General features: G+C 48.2%; 2 protein-coding genes and 1 pseudogene across 3 annotated transcripts; 2 read left to right on the plus strand and 1 right to left on the minus strand.

The window, feature by feature from the left end:
- Window positions 1-377: 377 nt before the first annotated feature.
- LOC125528429 (large ribosomal subunit protein eL33w) lies at window positions 378-2,420 on the plus strand. Its single transcript, XM_048692914.2, has 4 exons — window positions 378-533; window positions 614-842; window positions 937-980; window positions 2,231-2,420. The coding sequence occupies exons 1-3, from the start codon at window positions 466-468 to the stop codon at window positions 976-978; spliced, it is 339 nt and encodes a 112-aa protein (XP_048548871.1). The 5' UTR covers window positions 378-465; the 3' UTR covers window positions 979-980; window positions 2,231-2,420.
- Window positions 2,421-2,614: 194 nt separating this feature from the next.
- LOC125528421 (UPF0481 protein At3g47200-like) lies at window positions 2,615-4,991 on the minus strand. The gene is made up of 2 exons (XM_048692905.2): window positions 4,788-4,991; window positions 2,615-4,701 (listed from the first exon to the last, which is right to left on the minus strand). The coding sequence occupies exon 2, from the start codon at window positions 4,683-4,685 to the stop codon at window positions 3,135-3,137; it is 1,551 nt and encodes a 516-aa protein (XP_048548862.2). The 5' UTR covers window positions 4,686-4,701; window positions 4,788-4,991; the 3' UTR covers window positions 2,615-3,134.
- A 10,281-nt stretch (window positions 4,992-15,272) lies between these two features.
- LOC125528409 (noroxomaritidine/norcraugsodine reductase-like) lies at window positions 15,273-19,906 on the plus strand (annotated as a pseudogene). The gene is made up of 5 exons (XR_015609290.1): window positions 15,273-15,824; window positions 15,940-16,147; window positions 16,399-16,623; window positions 17,077-17,261; window positions 19,506-19,906. The product of XR_015609290.1 is annotated as a noroxomaritidine/norcraugsodine reductase-like (transcript).

Below are 19,906 nucleotides of genomic sequence, written 5' to 3' on the forward strand. Positions count from 1 at the left end.
TTAAACATTTTTCAAATACACATGTAACATTCTTTTTGAATGATAAGAAAACTTTTTTAAAACTGTGAGAACACTTTTTGAATGATAAGAAATTTCTTAAAATGGATGGGTCAAGACCATGTTTGGAGAGAAAACATATGATATACCTGATTTTTTTAGACAAATATGATATACTTGATGATTATAGCCCACACGGAGACAGGCTGGCCCATTACCTCAGCTATGGTCTATGGACCAGCCTTTTATCTACAGGAAATAAAAAAGGTCAAGAAGGCCATGGATTACCACTTGGGCTTCTGTGATGGGGATCTTGGCACAAATCACTAGCCCAATGCCGCGCAATCTGGACCGTCCAATCCAGGGCCAGAAACTTTTAAAACCCCGTGCTCTAGGGTTCATTCCTCCGCGCCGCCACCTCCTCCCGCTTCCCACCACCATCTTCCCCGGCCACCGGCGGCGGCGACAATGGTGCAGGGACGCCAGGGCCAGCGCGTCAGGCTCTACGTGCGGGGCACCATCCTGGGCTACAAGAGGTGACCGGCCATCTCCCTTCTCCGTTTCTCGACCCGTGCTGTCGTTCAGAAGTTTCTCACCTGGTTTTGCGGCGGCGCAGGTCCAAGTCGAACCAGTACGAGAGCACGTCGCTGCTGCAGGTGGAGGGGGTGAACACCAAGGAGGACGTGTCGTACTACGCCGGCAAGCGCATCGCCTACGTCTACAAGGCCAAGACCAAGAGCAGCGGCACCGCCGTCCGCTGCATCTGGGGCAAGGTCACGCGCCCCCACGGCAACTCCGGCGTCGTGCGCGCGCAGTTCCGCTCCAACCTCCCCGCCACCTCCATGGTGAGTCCCCCGCTCGCTTGCGTCTTCCCACATCATCGTGATCTGTCGTCCCCTTTGCTGATGTATCTGTTGTCCGGTGATTCTTGTTCTGCAGGGCAAGAAGGTCCGCGTCTTCATGTACCCCAGCAGCACCTGAAGGTAGAATGTGTCCTGATACTAATTCTTCAGTGGCTTATGCACGTATAATGTGTGTTTGTTGTCCATTTAGATACCTACGACCATGGCCTAATTTGTTATCTCAGATTGTGGAAATGATTTCATCTTAGACTGTTATACGTTTTGATTGCTGTGTGCAATGCATTCAAGGGCCCCATGCCATTTGGGGGAAGCTCTTTCAGTAGCTTCGAAATACCTGCAGGTTCTCTGCGGGGTGCTCGGAAGTTGGGGCCCTAGATAAAATGCAGTGGTCTCATAGTACGAGGATGTGCTTTGGTCGATGAGTTTCTCACGGACCAGTTTCTCGCAGCCTTGCCTCCAAAGACCCCAATACTTGTTCAATCATAACCCTTATAATCGTGGCATGGAAAGTTAGCATGTTGTGAGTGGTGAGATTTGTTTGCTGTACTATTCTGTATACATTTCTAGCATCATTTACTCCAATCTGCGTTTTTGTTTGATTTCGGTAGCTCTTGGTGATGTATTAGTCTCTGGAGTATTCAACTTGTCTTTGTTTCCCTTGTGAACTTGATGGATGTACTGAACCAGATAACCCTGTTGGTTCCCCCATCAGTGTTTCCAAGGCATCAGAGTTGGTAAATATTGTGAAATCAGTTCATGCATAGTCAACCTTAGAATTCTAGGCATGAACTATTTCTGTTTTTGCATCTGATTGTTGTGCACGTTCAAGGGCCCCATGCCAATTGAGGGAAGGTCTTTTTGCTAGCTTCGAAATACCTGCAGGTTCTCTGTGGGGTGCTCGGAAGTTGGGGCCCGATATAAAGTGCAGTGGTTTCATAGTACGAGGATGTGCTTTGGTTGATGAGTTACTCGTCGACCAATTCTTCACAGCCTTGCCTCCAATGACCTCCATATTTGTTATTTCTTGTTAGTGTATCACTCGTGCAGTAAGATTGATTTGCTTGTTGTACCATTGTATACTTATGTTGTTTAGGTATTTGAGATGTTTTATTCCTTGCATTGGATTGCATATTGTTCCCTTAACTCTAGAATCCAGAAATAGGGATTATGAGCTAGACGGGCTTTTGGATCGTTGCCTTAATACAATGTATTTAAGATCACACCGTGTTTTATCTTTACTTGCTACCTGTGTTTTATGTTTCAATGATATCACTATGTAGTTTCTTTTCCTGAAAGTTCCAATCCTTGTTTACAAGCATCACATGCCCAGAAATGTGAGAACTCACATGTGCTTCTCTTTCTCTTTGCAGGCTATGTTGCCTATTCTATTTAGTTGTAGCTGGCTTTGTGGATGTCTGTTATCAGTTTGATGACAGGTTTATAACCAAAGATTTTGTCGGTGATTTTGGAAGAGTTTAGTTACAGACTGTTAGTTTCGTCTCGTGTAACTCAACTTGGTGACACATTTTGCTCTGAAATGAAGTATGATGTGGCTATAAACTGTTTCTCTGGAGGATCCGTAACATATTGATTGAGATGATGTTTTCTCAACCCTTTGTTTGATGAGCTTAGTTGAGTGTCTTCTGTCCTGAATCTCGATGTCTATTACTCCTTGGGCCATGGTCTGTTGTACAAGACATGGTCAGTTTTTGGACGCACCGATAACCGATTTTATAATCAAACTTCTCAAGTTTTCTTGTGTCACTAGGCAAGCTTGCATAGCTGCAAGCATGCAATAACTAGTTTTTCGCCCAGTTGATCCTGAAAGCAGCATATTTCTGGCCATCGTGATGAATCTAAGAAGGCCCGGCTAAACAGTCACATGTAATGTAAGGTTGCACAATTAGTTTATGATATTGTTCATGTATACTTTGGTCTAGATTCGTAATTTGGTGGTACTCATCAGATGGATGATTGGTGCCACTATCCCACTGCCCCGCTCTCACTCATGAGCAGATCTATAGCTACAAGCTAACCACCATCCATATCCTTATCATAATACCCTATCCAGCAACAATGCGAGTAGATAGCTGTAAACTATGGCAAGCACAGTATTTAGCTATAAACTAGCCTAGTGACACCAAGTAAACAATCTCATATACATGTATTTGCAGATTCAATGCCCAATAGACATAAATAATACAGATGGAGAACATCACTGCAAATGGCATTAGATGTAGATGCAGGAACGTTCACTAAAAGAAATTAGAGAAATTAAGATCTTCTCCTGAGAGACATAAGTGAGCCGAAGATACCGGCAAGTACACCAACAGCGGAGAAGACAGTAACGATGATCCTCAAGTTCTTGTAAACGAAGGCGTGCAACTTGGTCTGCGTTCGCCTCTTCACCCGGTAATTCTCAATCTCTTCCATGATGCGGATATAGCTGGATCCGAGAGGTAGACCCTGAAGGCTGGTGAAGAAGTCGAGCGCCTCTTTGTTGGTGAGCCCTCCTCCTCCCTGGAGGAGACGCTTCCTTCGTAGCTCGTGCACGTCCTCCTCCCGGTCCACCAACATGGCAAAGAGGAGGAGGTATGAGCTAACAACGGACTCCTCGTCGTCGACCGCTTGGAAGTTTGGGGTGGTGCATACCTCGAAGGCCGCCATGTTGACGAGCCAGCTCGCGCGCGCATGGTCCAGGGACAATGGCGACAGGGAGATCTCGGCGAAGAGGACCCGCTTGTTCTTGACGCCCATCTCTATGAGCTCGCTGGTCTTGTTGGCTGTTAGCGTGATGCCGATTTCCGCGAGCTCGATGGCGCTCACGGAGAACGACATCGACTCGGTTTGGGGTAGGAGGTTGCGCTTGGTGTTGCCTCTCCCTACAATGTAGAATCGGAGAAGGCCGAGGAGGTGCGGCGGCTCGTAGCTATCGTCCAAGATCGGAGACTTCTTCTCGGTTAATTTGCGGTCTTGCAGGCCATCTTTCAAGTAAGTGATGAACTCTTCCAAGGGCACTGGCCTGAACTCCATGACGGTCTTGACCACCAGCCACGGGAGCTGGTTCTCGAGGAGCATGATGTCGTGGAAGATATCGCTATCGTTGCCGTCGAAGTAGCTGCGCAGCGACGGATCCATCTCGGAGCCACCACTGGTGCACGTGAGCATGTATTGCACCAGGAAGCACGCATCGTAGAACATCATGGGCAGGAAGTCATCGTCGCCGATACCTGCCACCATGTCCTTGTCGTAGAGCCCTCGGGCCTCGCCGGCGACCGAGGCCACCGCGGCGTACATCTCTTGGACGGAGCGCCCCGACTCCATGATGCAGTGGTTGGCGGCCACGTGCTTCACCTTCTCCGCGGGTTTGAGGCGGTCCTTCCCATGGTGGTAAGGCCCGATGGCCACCGTCGCCGGGGCGGTGTAGGAGCCTTTGAGACGTTTAATGCTTGCAGGGTACCTATGGATCTTCATGTCCCTCATGTCGATGTCGACCTTGAATTCATGTGTTGCTTCTGTGAATACTTGGATCGGGTCGTGGATCTCCATTTCCATCTTGTATTGTGCTTCTTCTTCTTCCTCATCATTATCTTCTTCGTCTTCTTCTTCTTGGATGGCTAAATTTGGTGCTATGGCTGCCGCATGCTGAACCTGCTGCAGCTGCCCTCCGCTAGAGCTGCTAGGAACATGTGTTTGGAAGCACATTGCAGAATCGGCAGGGTAGCCAGGAATCCACAAAGGTTCCATGGACCAGTCGGCCGGAAAGCCGCAGGGTGGCCATGCAGCAGCTGGTGGTTCCATGCTCCTCCCTGTCAAATCGGCCATGAACGTCGCAAAGCACCTGTGAAGAGATCATAGAGAAGAGTGAAAAAAATTCTATGAAGAGATTATAGAGGAAATTTAGGTAGCATCGATCAGGGTACATGCCTAGTATCAGTGCATGAATGGGAGAAACGAAAACCGATGGCCTAGCGGGAAGCAGAGAGACGGTAAAAGACAAGGACTGAAGAAGAAGAAGAAGAAGAAGAAGAAGAAGAAGAAGAAGAAGAAGAAGAAGAAGAAGAAGAAGAAGAAGAAGAAGAAGAAGAAGAAGAAGACTGTCATGGGAGAGGCCTCGCCTGGGAAGAAGAGGCACAGCCTTGTCTCTCCTCTTATAGATGGAGTATTGAGTATTGACCAACCAGCCATGTCCATCTGGCTTTTGTTTTATTCACTCAAGGTTGGCCACATGCCCACAGCCACATACGAACATACATATATTTCCACCTGCCACAAGTGCATAGGTAGGCACACTCGTCGATCACAGTACCAATGAATTTGACCTCTCACCCGAAGAAGATCACCGCATGTACTGGGTTGCCTCTCGTCTTGTGCATCTCTTGTACTTTTTTTTTATCCCGAGCTCTTTCCGAAGTGTCAATAGATTGTAGTACTACGAGTTTCCAGTCTGAAATTACTTGTCGCATAAATGAATGTATCTAGAATTGGAATAAGTCTTGATATATCCATTTCTCTAACAAGTAATTTCGGACGAAGGGAGTAGTTATTTATACAGAACCACACCATTCCATGGTGTTGGGAGAAATTTCCATGCTATAGATAGGTCCCTAACAAACAAAGGGTGGTGGACTGAGATGCGATCGAAAGAAATGTCAGACGAGTTCCGTCAAGGGATCACAACAAACTATCAGTTGTTGCATGTTAAGAGAGCCTACATGCATGTGTACTAAGCATAAGCGCGTGCTAACATTTTACAGTTGATGCCAATTAGTTTTATCCAAATTTATATTAAAATTTATCAACATCTACAATACTAATGTTATATACTATGAAAATTAACTTCATGATGCATCTAATGATATTGATTTCGTATTGTGCATGTTGATGTTTTTTCCTATAAAGTTGATCAAAGTTTATAAAGGTTGACTTTAGACAAATTTTATATGCGGATTAAAAAGAAACGGACGGGGTACTGTGGCATAAAAATACAATGAAAATGGGCTTCATATCCACAAAGAAAATAAAAATAGAACTATAGAAAGAAAAAAAATAGAAACTAAAATTATAGAGAATCTTACTAGAGTAGAGCACCCTAAAAAATTAAGGATTGCCTGTAAACTGGTTTTAGCGACTCCCATTATGAGAAGGGATAAGTATATTTCGTCCCTCAACTATTTCGAAAGTTTATAAATGATCCCTCAATTTTAAAACCAGCAAATACTAATCCCTCAACTTTCAAAGTCAGATAAGTTTAGTCTTTTGTACCGTTTAGGATGGTTTGATGCTGACGTGGACATGATTTTAACTAAAACTAGACATGTCACGTAAGTTTGACCGCCATGTCACACAGGTTTGACCGCAGTATCCACAAACTCACCGTGGCCACTATCATCGAGCCTGTGCTCCTGTAGCCTGTAGGAACTCGCGGCAACGTACGGGTGCCGGCCAGAGGGCGTTGTGCTGCAGCAGCAGCACCTCCTCGGCAGCTCGTCAGGAGGCGCCGGCTGGGCTCAGGCGTGCTCTACGAGATTTTTTTTTGAACATCGTGCTCTACGAGATTGCATATGGGTATGTACGCACCGAAGCTGGCTTGGGTTCCACCCGGAAGACAATACACACGTACTCTCTTCGGTCCTTTTTACTCTGCATATTAGAATTCTTTGAAGTCAAACTTCACAAAGTTTGACTGTTTTTATATGAAAAAATATCAACATCTGTCATGCTAAAGTTATATAATATGAAACTTGAAGTCATGACACATCTAGTGGTATTAATTTCAGATTATGAATGTTGACACTTTTTTCTACAAAACTGGTCAAACTTTACAAGACTCGACTTCAGTCAAATCTTATATGCGAACTAAAAAAGACCGGAGGGAGTACAATAGAGCTACTGGACCGATTAACAGGAGACTAGCTAGCTACGTACCAGATGGATTTCCGCCGGATTGGAAAACGCCTTGACTCTCAGTCTCACCCGGAGAGGAGCTCGTGCCTCCGCCGCGTACAACAGGAGCTTGAGAAACACCTCGCCATGTCCTTGAGCAACCTGGATCGACAGTGTGCACGGAGACGGGCTACCGAAGTCGAGCCTGGACGCGGGTTCATCCGCATCAGCCGGTAGGGCCATGCACGAGGTTGCCCATGGACATCCGTCGCTCGCCCCAGGACCAGGACGCACTGGTGACCCTCGAGTAGCGACGGCCACAAACTGCAACGCTTCTTCTTTTAGCCTGCTGCGCAAAACCGCTCATCAGAGGCACCAACACGTTGGGCGGGCTGCTGGGCATGGCCTCGGTGTCAAAGAAGGGCAAGGCGTAGACTTGCTGTGCGGTCCTCGACGCCACCGTCCGAAAAATACAGCAGGCGCACGACATGTGTTTGATAAAATGCAAGAAAAACCATGCCACGTCGTCAACAAAACCATTCAAAACGATATGAGGGACTAAACATATTCGGTTTGAGAAGTTAAGGGATTAAGGTTTGCTAGTTTTGATGTTGAAGAATTATTTCTATACTTTAAAGAAAATTAAGGAATGAAAAATATACGTATCCCTTACGAGAATCGGCTGGAGTTGCTCTTACCGACCCTCGGTTTCCCTCTAGTGCATTCACCAGCAACAACATTTTCTATTTTTCTTCGCCAGATTGGTAGACAAGCTTGTTGACACCGCATTTCGTTTATTTAGCTTCCTATAAACATGAATGCTTGTCCTACAAATGGTGACAGATCAACACTCGGTACAGTACAAAACAAACGAGCGTGACCTTCGACCTGTCTAGTACACAATTTCTGACCTGCCCTGCCTACTACAGTAGTACGCAATTTCTTGCTTTTTTTCCTGCTGCAGATTTGTCATCAGTCGTATGCATGCGCGTCCGTCCGGCCGTACGATAAACAAGTGGATGCGGTCAAATACAAGTAATACCAGATGCTGACGGGGATATGGACATCAACGAAGTGAACTGGACATGCACGTCGACAAGGTGTGGCATGTTGAGCATAATTGTGTGGATGGTATAAAAGCATCTCCAGCAGTTGGCCCTTCAGGAGGGGTTAAATATCGCCCCCTGGGGGCGCACTGGCGCTAAACCGCGCACTGGGGGCGTGATGCCTCTCAGTCACGGCGCCCACGTTTTTTTTGAAAAAATCAAATATGGCGCAAACACGGCTAAAATTTATCGCAAACATCGGCGAGTTTGTTCAAATTTAAACATATTTTACAAAAAAGAAAAACTAGCACGGGCTGCCCCCACCGTCTCCATCGCCGCTCCTCGCCGTCTACCTCGCCGCCCGCCGCCCGCCTTTGCAGTTCTACATGCCGAGGAGGCGGTAGAACCGCGTGTAGTCGCCGCCGCCGCCGCCGTCGTCGTCGTCTCCGCCGCCGCCGCCGCCATCCCTGCTGCATCCCTCCCCCGGTTGGCGCGGAGGGTTGGACAGTCCGGGGGCGTCGTCGTCGTCGTCGCTGTCGAGGACGACGATGCCGTGCTCGTCCTCGCGCCCACGCTTGCGGGCGGCGATCTCCTCCAGGGCCCGAGTCTGTCGGGTCATCTCCGTCCGGAGGTAGTCGTCCCGCGCCCACCGCAGCGCGCAGCTTTGGCATTGATTCGCCACGGGAAACGAGGCGATGAGGACGACGAAGCGGCGAGAAGAGAGTCGAGTCGCTGACGCGGCTGGCCCGCGGCTCTTCGCGCCAAAAAAGATTCGTCCGGCACCCCCGAGCGACCCCCAGCGCGCTGGGTTCGGGTTGGGTCCGCCGTCGCCAATTTCGGCCCGAGCCGGCGAAAACTGGGCACTTGGGGGCGCGACTGGGCCGATTTTTTGGCGCCGGTGGCTGAAAAAGCGCCTGGGGGGCCTTCTTGGGGGTGCGGCTGGAGATGCTCTAAGTAGGAGTAGCACAATTGTGTCGACAAGCCAGCATTCCTGCTTATCTGATGTCTGTTATGAAATTCCCTAAGTGGGCCATTGATGCCATTACCTCACAGATGTCTCACTTCTTTTGGGGCAATATGGGTGATAATCATAAATACCATCTGGCTAGTTGGGGCTTGATTGCTCAGAAAAAAGAATTTGGGGGTCTAGGGGTTCCTAATCTTAGAGAGTATAACATGGCTCTCCTTGCCTCATGGGGGAGGAGATTCTATGATTGTAGGGATAGTGATTGGAAGAAAGTCATTAACTTCAAATATGCTACTGATAAACCCAATCTCTACTGGGGGAAACCTGGGTTAGGCTCTTTTTTTTGGAAAAGCCTAACCTGGGCTCTGGAAGGTGCCAAAACTTTTACTAGTTGGATTCCCGGAAATGGTGTAAACATTGCCTTCTGGCATGGTTCCTGGATTGGGGGATACTCCCTTAAAACCAGATTCTGGGAGCTGTTTGACATTTGCCAACAACAAGGTGCCATTGTTGCCCAGGTATGGGATGGCAATACTTTATAGCTGACTTTCAGGAGGTGTGTAGATGATAGCATTATGAAAAAATGGTATGAGCTATGTGAGATAGTTAGTACTTTTACCCCTGGGTCTGTTCCAGATTCTCCTAGATGGAATCTTGAACCTTCTGGGATATATACAGTTAAATCCTTTTGCAAAATGATTAACTTTGATGGAATATCTTCTGATATTAAAGATGCCGTTTGAAAAATTAAAGTTCCACCTAATATCCATGTTTTTCTCTGGCTGGCTTACAACAACAAGTGCTTGATTAGAGATAACCTGGCCAAGAGGAGACATGTGGAAGATCCTACTTGTGTTTTCTGTGGGGAAAATGAATTGATTAATCATCTATTTTTTGAATGTGTGGTAGCCAGTCATATTTGGAATACAATTGCTGAGGGGATGGACATCCCTGTTCCATCTTCCTTTTTGTCTTTGTCTGCTTTGTGGAAAGTGAAAAAGAAAAATAAAGCTATCAATACTGTTACTTCTGCTACCTTGTGGGGCTTATGGCTTCTGCGCAATGATTTTTTGTTTCAGGGGCGAAAATGGCGAAGCATTCGCTGCATCATGGACCTGGTGGGAGGGCTGATGAGACAATGGAAGATTTTGTGCTCCGACGCCCAGGGTGCGCCTCTTCTCCGGTGCTTAAGACTTTTGGATCGGCGAAGAGGGGAACTGCTTAGAATAGCTTGGGAGATATGAAGTTATCTGAACTACCTGAACTTAATCCGCTGCTTTTGGGTGCTTCAGGCGTTGACCGGATTCATCTGTTTTGCCTTGTAATAGGGTAGTTTTCGCTTCGTCCTTCTGTGACAGCTACTTTGGTTGTTGCCGAGCGTTGTACATTGTCCTGGTTGTGTTGGTTTCGCCTTTGCTTTTTAATAAAAATTGGGGCAGGGGGGAAACCCCTATCTTTCAAAAAAAAGAGAGCAGCAGTTCCGGGTTCGGTGACGCCACACACTCGGTGCCAGATTCATTGATAAATTCGCTCAACTATTTGTGTTTTTTCTTATAGCCTGCCACAAATTTGTTTTTTTAATACAAATAATGGTGGTTTTCTTACAGTCAGCTTATAGTCTTCTTATAGTCTTCGAAAGCACACCACCACCAACCCATGTGGTGGGTGGTAGGAGTAGGATGACCATCCCTAGTGGCAGTGGGTCGCCATTGACTCTCTTAGAGAACTCCAAAAAGAAACTATACTACTTTTAGTACATCAGTTAGTGAACTGAGTATATTACTAACTGCATGCATTGCACGAGCCATTCTTTTACCAAGTACTTTAATTTCTTAAAACCAACCACATTCCTCACTTGCCTCATCAAAATAGCCCAAGGAATATATTTTGAGTGAAACATAAGATATATTTAGTGATATACGTATATCAAAACTTGACTGTTTTCTTTCAAATTTGTGAATATGTATTATTCTACTTTGGATCCGTTGCAACGCACGGACACATTGCTAATAAGTATATACATTCATATTATCATGGAGTACTGCCTAACACAGCCCAGCGATAGTGGCGGAGCTAACGGGGCACGGGGCGAGGGTGCACACGTGCGCCCAGAGTGCGGCCGAGCTAGAGGAGTGCCGCCGCCTGTGGGAGCCCACAAGCCTGGGGGCCCGCCTCCCGAGTTTGTTGCTCCCTCGTGGCTCGCCAGGTCTTCTCCCGAAGTTTCTAGGGTCTCTTTGGGTCTAGAAAAAATCGTTAAAATTTTTTGTAGCGTTTGGACTCCATTTGATACCGATTTCCTGAGAAGCAAAAAACAAACAAAAAATAGCAACTGACACTGGACACTAGGTTAATAGGCTAGTCCCAGAAAATGATATATAATTACATATAAAATATTCAAGATTTATATTATAATAGCATGGCACAATCAAAAATTATAAATACGTCGGAGACGTATCACCACCCCTCCCTACATAGCTTCGATCATTCGACACCATCAATGCACACAAGGTCCTCAGCGGTATTCCACCTCAGGGTTGTCTTCATAGTTTTATCTACAAAATTGATCATGTTGAAATGATTAAGCAAATTTATGATGTCCAATTGACATTGGTGTCGATTAAATCATTCGAGGAGGAATATTTAAGGTTCATTGTCGGAGGAGGATGTTGATGAATTTCTTGAGATAGCCATGATTTGGACATGGCGGCTCTTTTGCTTGCGGAGATGGACAGAGCAACAAGTGAAAGCATACAGGTTCTCAACGAGGTGTGTGAGGATTCAACAGAACATGTAGAAGGCCATGGCCACATTATGCATGATTACTTTGCAGAGTGCCCTGTGTATCCCGGGTATCTCTTCGGGAAATACTTCCAAGAAGAGAAATTGGAGTGAAATTCATGCTCATATACACAAAGAGAATAGCACCTATAAGTTGCATTATTTTGGCGTGGAGGTAGAAACATAAAATTTTGAATTAATGCTCACTCAGTTTCTTTTTACTCCGAACATAAATTTGTTTAAATTTATATTTAAAAATATCAATATCTGCAATACTGAAGTTTTTTTTTCAAGAAAAACCTTCAATCTATTCAAATTCATCGAACATCATGACATTCCAAAGAACACAAACAGCAATAGAAATTACATCCATGTTGGTTGATTACCTAGCGATGACTATAAGCACTGTAGCGAGTTGATGGCTTACCGCCGTCATCATTCCTCCCTCACCAGAGCCAAGTAAGCTTTGTTGTAGTAGACAGCCGGGAACTCGTCGTGCTAAGGCCCCAAGGGACCAACACACCAGTACAACAACTGTCGCTAATGAAGAGAAGCGTAGATACGATGGATCCAATCTAAAGATACACGAACGTAGACAACCGAAGATTGGATCCATGCAAATCCACCAAAGACAAAAAAAACATAAAACGGAGCCCTCACACCGGCTAGGGCCGGGATCCACCGCATCTTCATGGCCGCAAGGCCACATGAGACGAGGCGGATCGGCGCTGGTGTCGGTGGGAGGCGGTGCAACACTATGGGTCTCGCTCGTGGAAGGAGAGGAGGAAAGCGTTTCGCGGGGCCTACAATAGTGAAATTATATGGTATGAAAATTAATTTTACGATGCATCTAATGATATTGCTTTCGTATTGTTAGTGTTGATTAAAATGAAATGGTCGGAGTACCATGGAATAAAAATGGAGTTAAAATGGGCTTCATATCCACAGAGAAAATATAAATAGAAGAAAATAAAATAGAAACTACAGTTACAGGGAATCTACTACAGTAGAAAACCCTAAACAAAATTAAGGATTGCCTGTAAACTGGTTTCTCTCTGGTGCATTCACCAGCAACAACATCTTCTTCGCCGGGTTGATCGACAAGCTTGTTGACACCGCATCTCGTTTATTTAGCTTCCTAAACAAAATTGCTTGTCCTAAATAAAAATAATGATAGATCAACACGTGGTACAGTACAAAACAAACGAGCTTGACTTGTCTCTTCGACCTGTCTAGCACACAATTTCTGACTTGACCTGTCTCACGCAGTTTCTTCGGGCTGTCCAATTTCTTGTTTTTTTTTGTTTTACTGCAGATTTGTCATCAGTCGTATGCACGCGCTTCGTCTGTCCGTACGATAAACAAGTGGATGAGGTAAGTACAAATACTGACGGGGATATGGACATCAATGAAGACTGCACTGTGAATTTTTAGCGAAGACCCAGTTCATTGCTGAACTGAAGTGGACATGCACGTCCACAAGGTGTAACATGTCGAGCACAATTGTGTGGATGGTATAAGTAGGAGCAGCAGCTCCGGAGACGCCACACACACTGTTACATTGTGTTCCGGTTCTGACTCGCCGGTCCGGCATAAATCCACTCAACTGTTAGGCTGGCCGGTTGACGCTTATCACTGCCAGCAAATCTAATGGACAACGTGCCATCCCTGCCGACGGTCGCAACGAAACATCTCACCGGTCAAGCAAAAAACCTTGTCGTTATAGCAAAACAAAAACCCGGTGCCAGCAAATCAAATGGACTAGTCGTCCAATTGCAAACGTTGATCGGTGTGGATGCAACCTTTTCGCCGGCCGGTTCCAGCACCGAGGCCGCCATCTCCATCGCTGGCAATGCTGGTTGCAGTTTTTCACCGGCATGATTCCAGCGAAAAAGCCAGCCGGTTGCAACACCGGAGGCCAGAGCGTGCACTGGCGGCCGCTGGTTTGCCGCGCTGATGGATTGTTGTCCGGTCGGTTGTTTCAGTTGTGCCTTGCCACCTCATCCATTCAGAAAACCATCCATGGCCTCCCACGCTCTCCATTTGCAACACCGCCCCACAACACTACCCATCCGCATCCGTGGGGGAGGTAGGAGCCTGCGCGAGCACCACAGCAGGACAGCTCGTTGGGGAAGATTGTCGTGGCGTGGCTGGCCATGGCTGGCAAGCAGTGGTTGTGGGGGGAGGAGATTTGGGAAATGAGTGGCTGCGCTCGACCGAGAAAAGGATAAGAGGATGAGGGAAAGCGCGGGGTGGACCCATATGCACACATGGAGCAATCTAAGAGAGTGTTTGTTTCTAGAGACTTATTGGTCTAGGGATTTAAATAAGTCCTTATAAGTCCCATCTAAACCAAACATGAGGGACCTATAGGGACTTAAAGTAAGCATTTGAGACTTATGAAATAAGACTCTCCTTTCTATTATAATATCCTGCCCCAAATTTCCTTTTCTTCTTCTATCTAATATGAATTTTTTTTTGGAAATGGAGGAGGACCCCCGGCCTCTGCATCTGGACGATGCATGCAGCCACTTTATTAATTATTCACACAAGATCTTACAAAGTCATACAACAGTAAGACTGAAGCCACCGTCTAGGCAACAAAAGTGTCGCTACTCCTATCCAAGAGATGAAGGATGCTGATAGTCTGGGCCTAGTACCAAACAGACCTCGCAGCCAAACCTAACATCTAAGACTTGAGGTCCCATCCAGGACGCCTGCCGGATATGGGTCACCTACTAGTCCGGCGCACTCCTAAACCAGGACGCCTGCCGGGTCTGAGGCCGCCGCAGCCACCTGTCACCAATCCATCTTCAGAGCTGTACTGCTGCATGTACGTTGCCCGGTCTAGCTACTGTCGACGCCACCACGACGCCAGACCGCGTCACCCTCCTGCGCGAGTCCATCTCCGCACATCGGACGCAGAGTCACCACAGCGCCATGCCGCCGAGACCCGCCGCCATCAATGAGTGAGATGCCGCACCGCTCCACCAAAGAATCCGTCCTCTGGTCCTGCATCCAGCTGCTGCTCAAAAAACAATGCCCCCATGAGGGAAAACGACGCCCCAAAAGCACCGCCATCGTCCGATCCAGAAACTCCGGATCAAGGTTTTCACCCAGAGCAGCGCAAGCAAGTCGACATAAGCTGCAGAGGCGATGTCTTCAACAAGATAACGACGCAAAAACGCCGCCATCGCTCGCCATGACCCGAGTCATAGCACGGTTTTCACCGGCAGCCCTGTTTCCCCACTGTACGCCGGGACTGGATGCGAGAATCCACAACCATCTAGCCGACCACCTCCGGCGAAGAAGATGGCCACCACCTCCACGCCAAGGGCCGGAGCCCCCGACGTCCTTGTGTCGCGTGCCTAGTCCAGAGGCCGCTTGCCGCGCCGGAACAAAGGATGCGCACGACAGCTCGAGGAACCACCATCCAGATCCGAATGGGATCCAGATCGGACACCCTAGCCGCCGACGTGATCTCTTCATCACCGCTACCAGCACGACAACCTTGGTCGCCACCGGCCTGCGCCATTGCCCTTGGATCGGCCGCAGTGGGTCGCCGCCACCCAGATCCGATCGCCGGCCGAGGAAGATTGCCGCTGCCGCCGCTGCGGCCCGCATGCTTAGCCTGCGATGCCCTCGGCGGCGGCGGCGGAAGGAGAGGGAGGCTCGGCGGGGAGGAGAGGGAGGCCGGCGGGGAGGCCCCGGTGCGGCGCGGCGCCGCCGCACGGGGGGAGGAGGTCACGGGGAAAAGAGGTAGCTAAACAACTAATCTTAATACGAATAGTGGTGGTTTTTCTTATAGTCAGCTTATAGTCTTCTTATAGTCTACGAAAGCACACCACCACCAACCCACGGGTAGGAATAGGACAACCATCCCTAGTGGATCGCCATTGACTCTCTTAGAGAACTCCAAAAAACAAACTACTTAGTACATCAATTAGTGAAGTGAGTATGTTACTAAGTGCGTGCATCGCGCGAGCCCTTTTTACTCAGTATTTTTTGGGGGAGATTCCACGAGGTGTATTTTTACTTTGCGAAGATGCCAGGGAGGGTGTTGACCCTCGAACGATCTGACGATCCAGATCGCGTCCCACAAGAGTGCTGCCTCGGCATACGGACGGGTAGCACGGCATAAAGATGGAGGGGATATGTTGCTACCCACAACACAAATCACCGGAACACGCAGAGAAGAGAGATGGCAGACAGCAGCATGAGCAGGGACGAGAGGTGGAACCTGGCCGGCGCGACGGCGCTGGTCACCGGTGGCAGCAAAGGGATCGGGTACGGACGCAATCACATAATCTAATCAGCTAGCTTTCGTGCGAGTATATACATTCATGTTATCATATGGAGTACTACTTAACTGCATGGCCGCATCGATGGAAACGCAACACAGCCACGCGATCGTGGAGGAGCTGGCGGGGCACGGGGCGCGGGTGCACACGTGCGCCCGGAGCGCGGCGGAGCTGGAGGAGTGCCACCGCCGGTGGGAGGCCAAGGGGCTCCCGGTCACCGTCTCCGTCTGCGACGTCTCCCTACGCACCCACAGGGTGCAGCTCATGGAGACGATTAAGCAGGTCTTCGACGGCAAGCTCGACATACTGGTAAGTGGTAACTAACTCGAGTTAGAGTTCGTTATCTTTCTTTCGAGCAGTTTTAACATGCTTCCTCTTACATCATCTTTTCAACGAGAGTAAGAGTATACATTAGATCTGAACCGTTGATATCATTAATAATTAACGGTTACCTTATTATCTCACATATAAAAAGAAGGGGTAAAAAGGAGCATGTTAAAGTTTGCTCTTTGAGAGGGAGATTTCTCTCACCTGATGGCGACCAACTCTACGCTATGCAGGTGAACAACGCAGCTCACATTCTTGCTAAGCGAGCGTGGAATGGACATCGGAGGAGTACTCACACCTAATGGCGACCAACCAAGAGTCATACTTCCACCTCAGCCAGCTCGCGCACCCCTTCCTCCTTAACGCCTCCGTCTCCGGGGGAGGTAGCATCGTCAACATATCCTCCCATGCCGGCTCACTTGGTTTCCCTGGCCTCGCGCTCTATAGTATGGCAAAAGGTACCCTATTGCCTCTTTTTCAATTTTTCGTGATTGCTTACCAAGCAAAGCAAGCCGCTTGGTGTACCCTATTGCCTCTGTTTTCCAAACTTTTGAATTTTAGAAAGTCCAAGAAAATTGTAAAATCTACTTTTGAATACAAATTCATACGCATGAATCTAAATATTCAATCTAAATATCTCTAAGATATCAATAGTCAAAATTTGAAATTATGACTCTATCCTTGTCCCGAGACGACGATGTTCTTAGATGCTATCTAATTAATCTAACTATTTGTAAAGATAATCATACTAAAATTTCAAAAGTTAGAATGTGCTAATTGGAATATACAAAAAAAATGAGAAGTTTTAAATTGAAGGTATTCATAGCTGCAACTCAATCCTTCTTTCAATTCAGACATCAAAATTACATCTCCTTTATATCATTATAATATATCGTCTCGCGTGCATGCAGGAGGAATCAACCAGCTTAGGGCATCTTCAGCCGTTGGCCCCCCCAGGACGCATAAAAATCGTCCCCTGGGGGCGAGCCGGCGATACAATCGGCGCTGGGGGTGGTTTTGCGCCCAGTCGTCGCCCCCAGACGCCGAAATTGGCCCACTTTGCAGCCCAATTTTGGCGAATAAAGGGCCCATATGGGCAAGAATAGGCCCATATTCGGCATGGTTTCGCCGTGTCTCGGCGTTCAATTATCAACACAATTATTTCTTATCACATATTTCATCAAAGAAAAATCAAATACTTCAACAAAATAGTACAACAACAAATAGTTCAATACAAATTATATAGTTCAACAAATAAAAACTCGTATTTCATCACACGGCGTCCCCCTTGAGCCTCCATAGGTGCTCAATTAGATCTTTCTGCAGTTGATGATGCACCTGTGGGTCTCGGATCTCCTGACGCATACTGAGATAGGCAGTCCAAGTTGCCGGTAGATGGTGATCAACTTCGGTTAGAGGACCCTGCCTGTAGTATGGTTCAGTGTCAAACACTGGGTCTTCTTGCTCGCTCTCGATGATCATGTTGTGCAAGATGACACAGCAAGTCATAATCTCCCACATTTGATCTTTGGACCAGGTCTGAGCGGGGTACCGAACAACAGCGAATCGAGATTGGAGCACACCAAATGCCCGCTCGATATCCTTCCTACAAGCCTCCTGGACTTTCGCAAACCAGGCGTTCTTGCCTCCTGCCGCAGGGTTTGAGATCGTCTTCACAAATGTTGACCATCTCGGGTAGATGCCATTTGCTAGGTAGTACCCCTTGTTGTATTGGTGCCCATTGATCTCGAAGTTCACCGGAGGAGAATGGCCCTCAACGAGCTTGGCAAAAACAGGAGAGTACTGCAGCACGTTGATGTCATTGTGAGTTCCTGGCATACCAAAGAAGGAGTGCCAAATCCAGAGGTCCTGTGGGGCTACCGCCTCAAGCACCACACTGCAACCGCCTTTGGCGGCTTTGTAGATCCTCTGCCAACCAAATGGGCAATTCTTCCATTTCCAATGCATGCAGTCGATGCTTCCAAGCATCCCAAGAAATCCTCTTGCTGCATTCTGGGCTAGGATCCGAGCAGTGTCTTCCGCATTGGGCGTTCTCAAGTATTGTGGCCCAAACACTGCCACCACTGCCCGACAGAACTTGTAGAAACACTCTATGCTGGTGGACTCGGCCATGCGCCCATAGTCGTCGAGTGAATCACTGGGAGCTCCATATGCAAGCATCCTCATCGCTGTCGTGCACTTCTGGATGGAGGTGAATCCAAGAGCGCCAGTGCAATCCATCTTGCACTTGAAGTAGTTGTTGAACTCCCGGATGGAATTCACAATCCTGAGGAAGAGCTTTCGGCTCATCCGATAACGACGCCGAAATGTTTTCTCGCCATGAAGTGGAGCATCGGCGAAGTAGTCAGAGTAGAGCATGCAGTAGCCTTCGAGACGATGCCGGTTCTTTGCTTTCACCCGCCCCGGCGCCGAGCCACCTCGCCGCGGCTTTTCATTGCTCGCCAGCAGCTGGGCGAGGGCGGCGAGCACCATGAGATGCTCTTCTTCCTGGACGTCGGCCGCGGCTTCCTCCTCCAGCAGCGCGACGAGCTCTTCCTCGTCATCCGAGTCCATCGCCGAGTCAGGCAAAACGCCGAACACCTTGCGCTCGGTGGGCGTGTACCCGCCGCTAAACCGCGCCTCCGCGGCCGGAAACGACAGCCGGAAACGCCCAGCTGCCGTGGGAGGGGCTGCCGCGGCGAAGCGCAGCTATTTTCCGGCGGGGAATGGCTATCTAGCGGAGTAGGGCAGCGGCCGTCGCCGGGATATAGCTAGTGGTAGCCGAGGGCGCGGGGGGTGCGAGGCGAGTCGGGGGAAGAAAACCTTGACTTTTCCCCTGTCAGTGTGGGCCAGGCGTGCTTTTCCCTAGCGCCGGAGCCCCCAACTGCTCCCCAGCGTGCCGGGTTCGGCCTGTGACCGCCAGGCGGAAAAAAGGTCCGAACCGGTGATTTTCGGCGTCCTGGGGGCGCGACTGGGCCGTTTTTTCGGCGCCGGCGCCGAAAAAGTGGCCTGGGGGGGCCTGTTGTGGGCGCGGCTGGAGATGCCCTTACAAGGAGCCTTGCTACAGAGTGGGCCCAGAACAAGATCCGGGTGAACTGTGTCGCCCCTAGCGCGACTAAGACCGACATGTTAAACAGTGTACGCACCATCAGATTCTACATGAAAATATGTTATAGAAATGAATAGGTTGAACTGCTTTACGTAAGTAGTTATATGATGTACATGCAATAGAATACTCTTTTACTATCGTTTTCGAGGAAACAATTTAACTAAGCCAACTGATATTGCTGCCACGCATGGCAAAATGTCGATAACTGATCATTATACCTGAATGAAACAGCTAGGACCGGAGATCATAGAAAACGAGTTGGCCAGGACTCCGATGCGGCGAGCAGGCGAGCCGGCCGAGGTGGCGACTGTGGTGTCATTTCTATGCATGCCGGCGGCGTCCTTCGTCACCGGCCAAGTCATCACCGTCGATGGTGGTCGGACCATTAGTGGTTAGTCAATTAAGAGTACCTTGCGAATAAACTCCTGTTTGTGTTGATCACAAAGAGTGACAAATCCAATAGTCCAGAGACATTTCGTTGTACGTAGGCAGGTCGAAAATCATGTGTAACAGCGTGAGGAAACTTTTGTATTGAAGTGAAAGAAAGGCAATCCGTATAAACAATTGCTACATGGGTGTTAATTAGTTGTTACTAGTATATTTTCCTAAACGCGGGTTTGCCCTTGTCTGTT

Source organism: Triticum urartu, chromosome 1A, assembly GCF_056163025.1.
Source record: "Triticum urartu cultivar PI428250 chromosome 1A, HENAU_Tu73, whole genome shotgun sequence".
NCBI classification, from domain to species: Eukaryota; Viridiplantae; Streptophyta; class Magnoliopsida; order Poales; family Poaceae; genus Triticum; species Triticum urartu.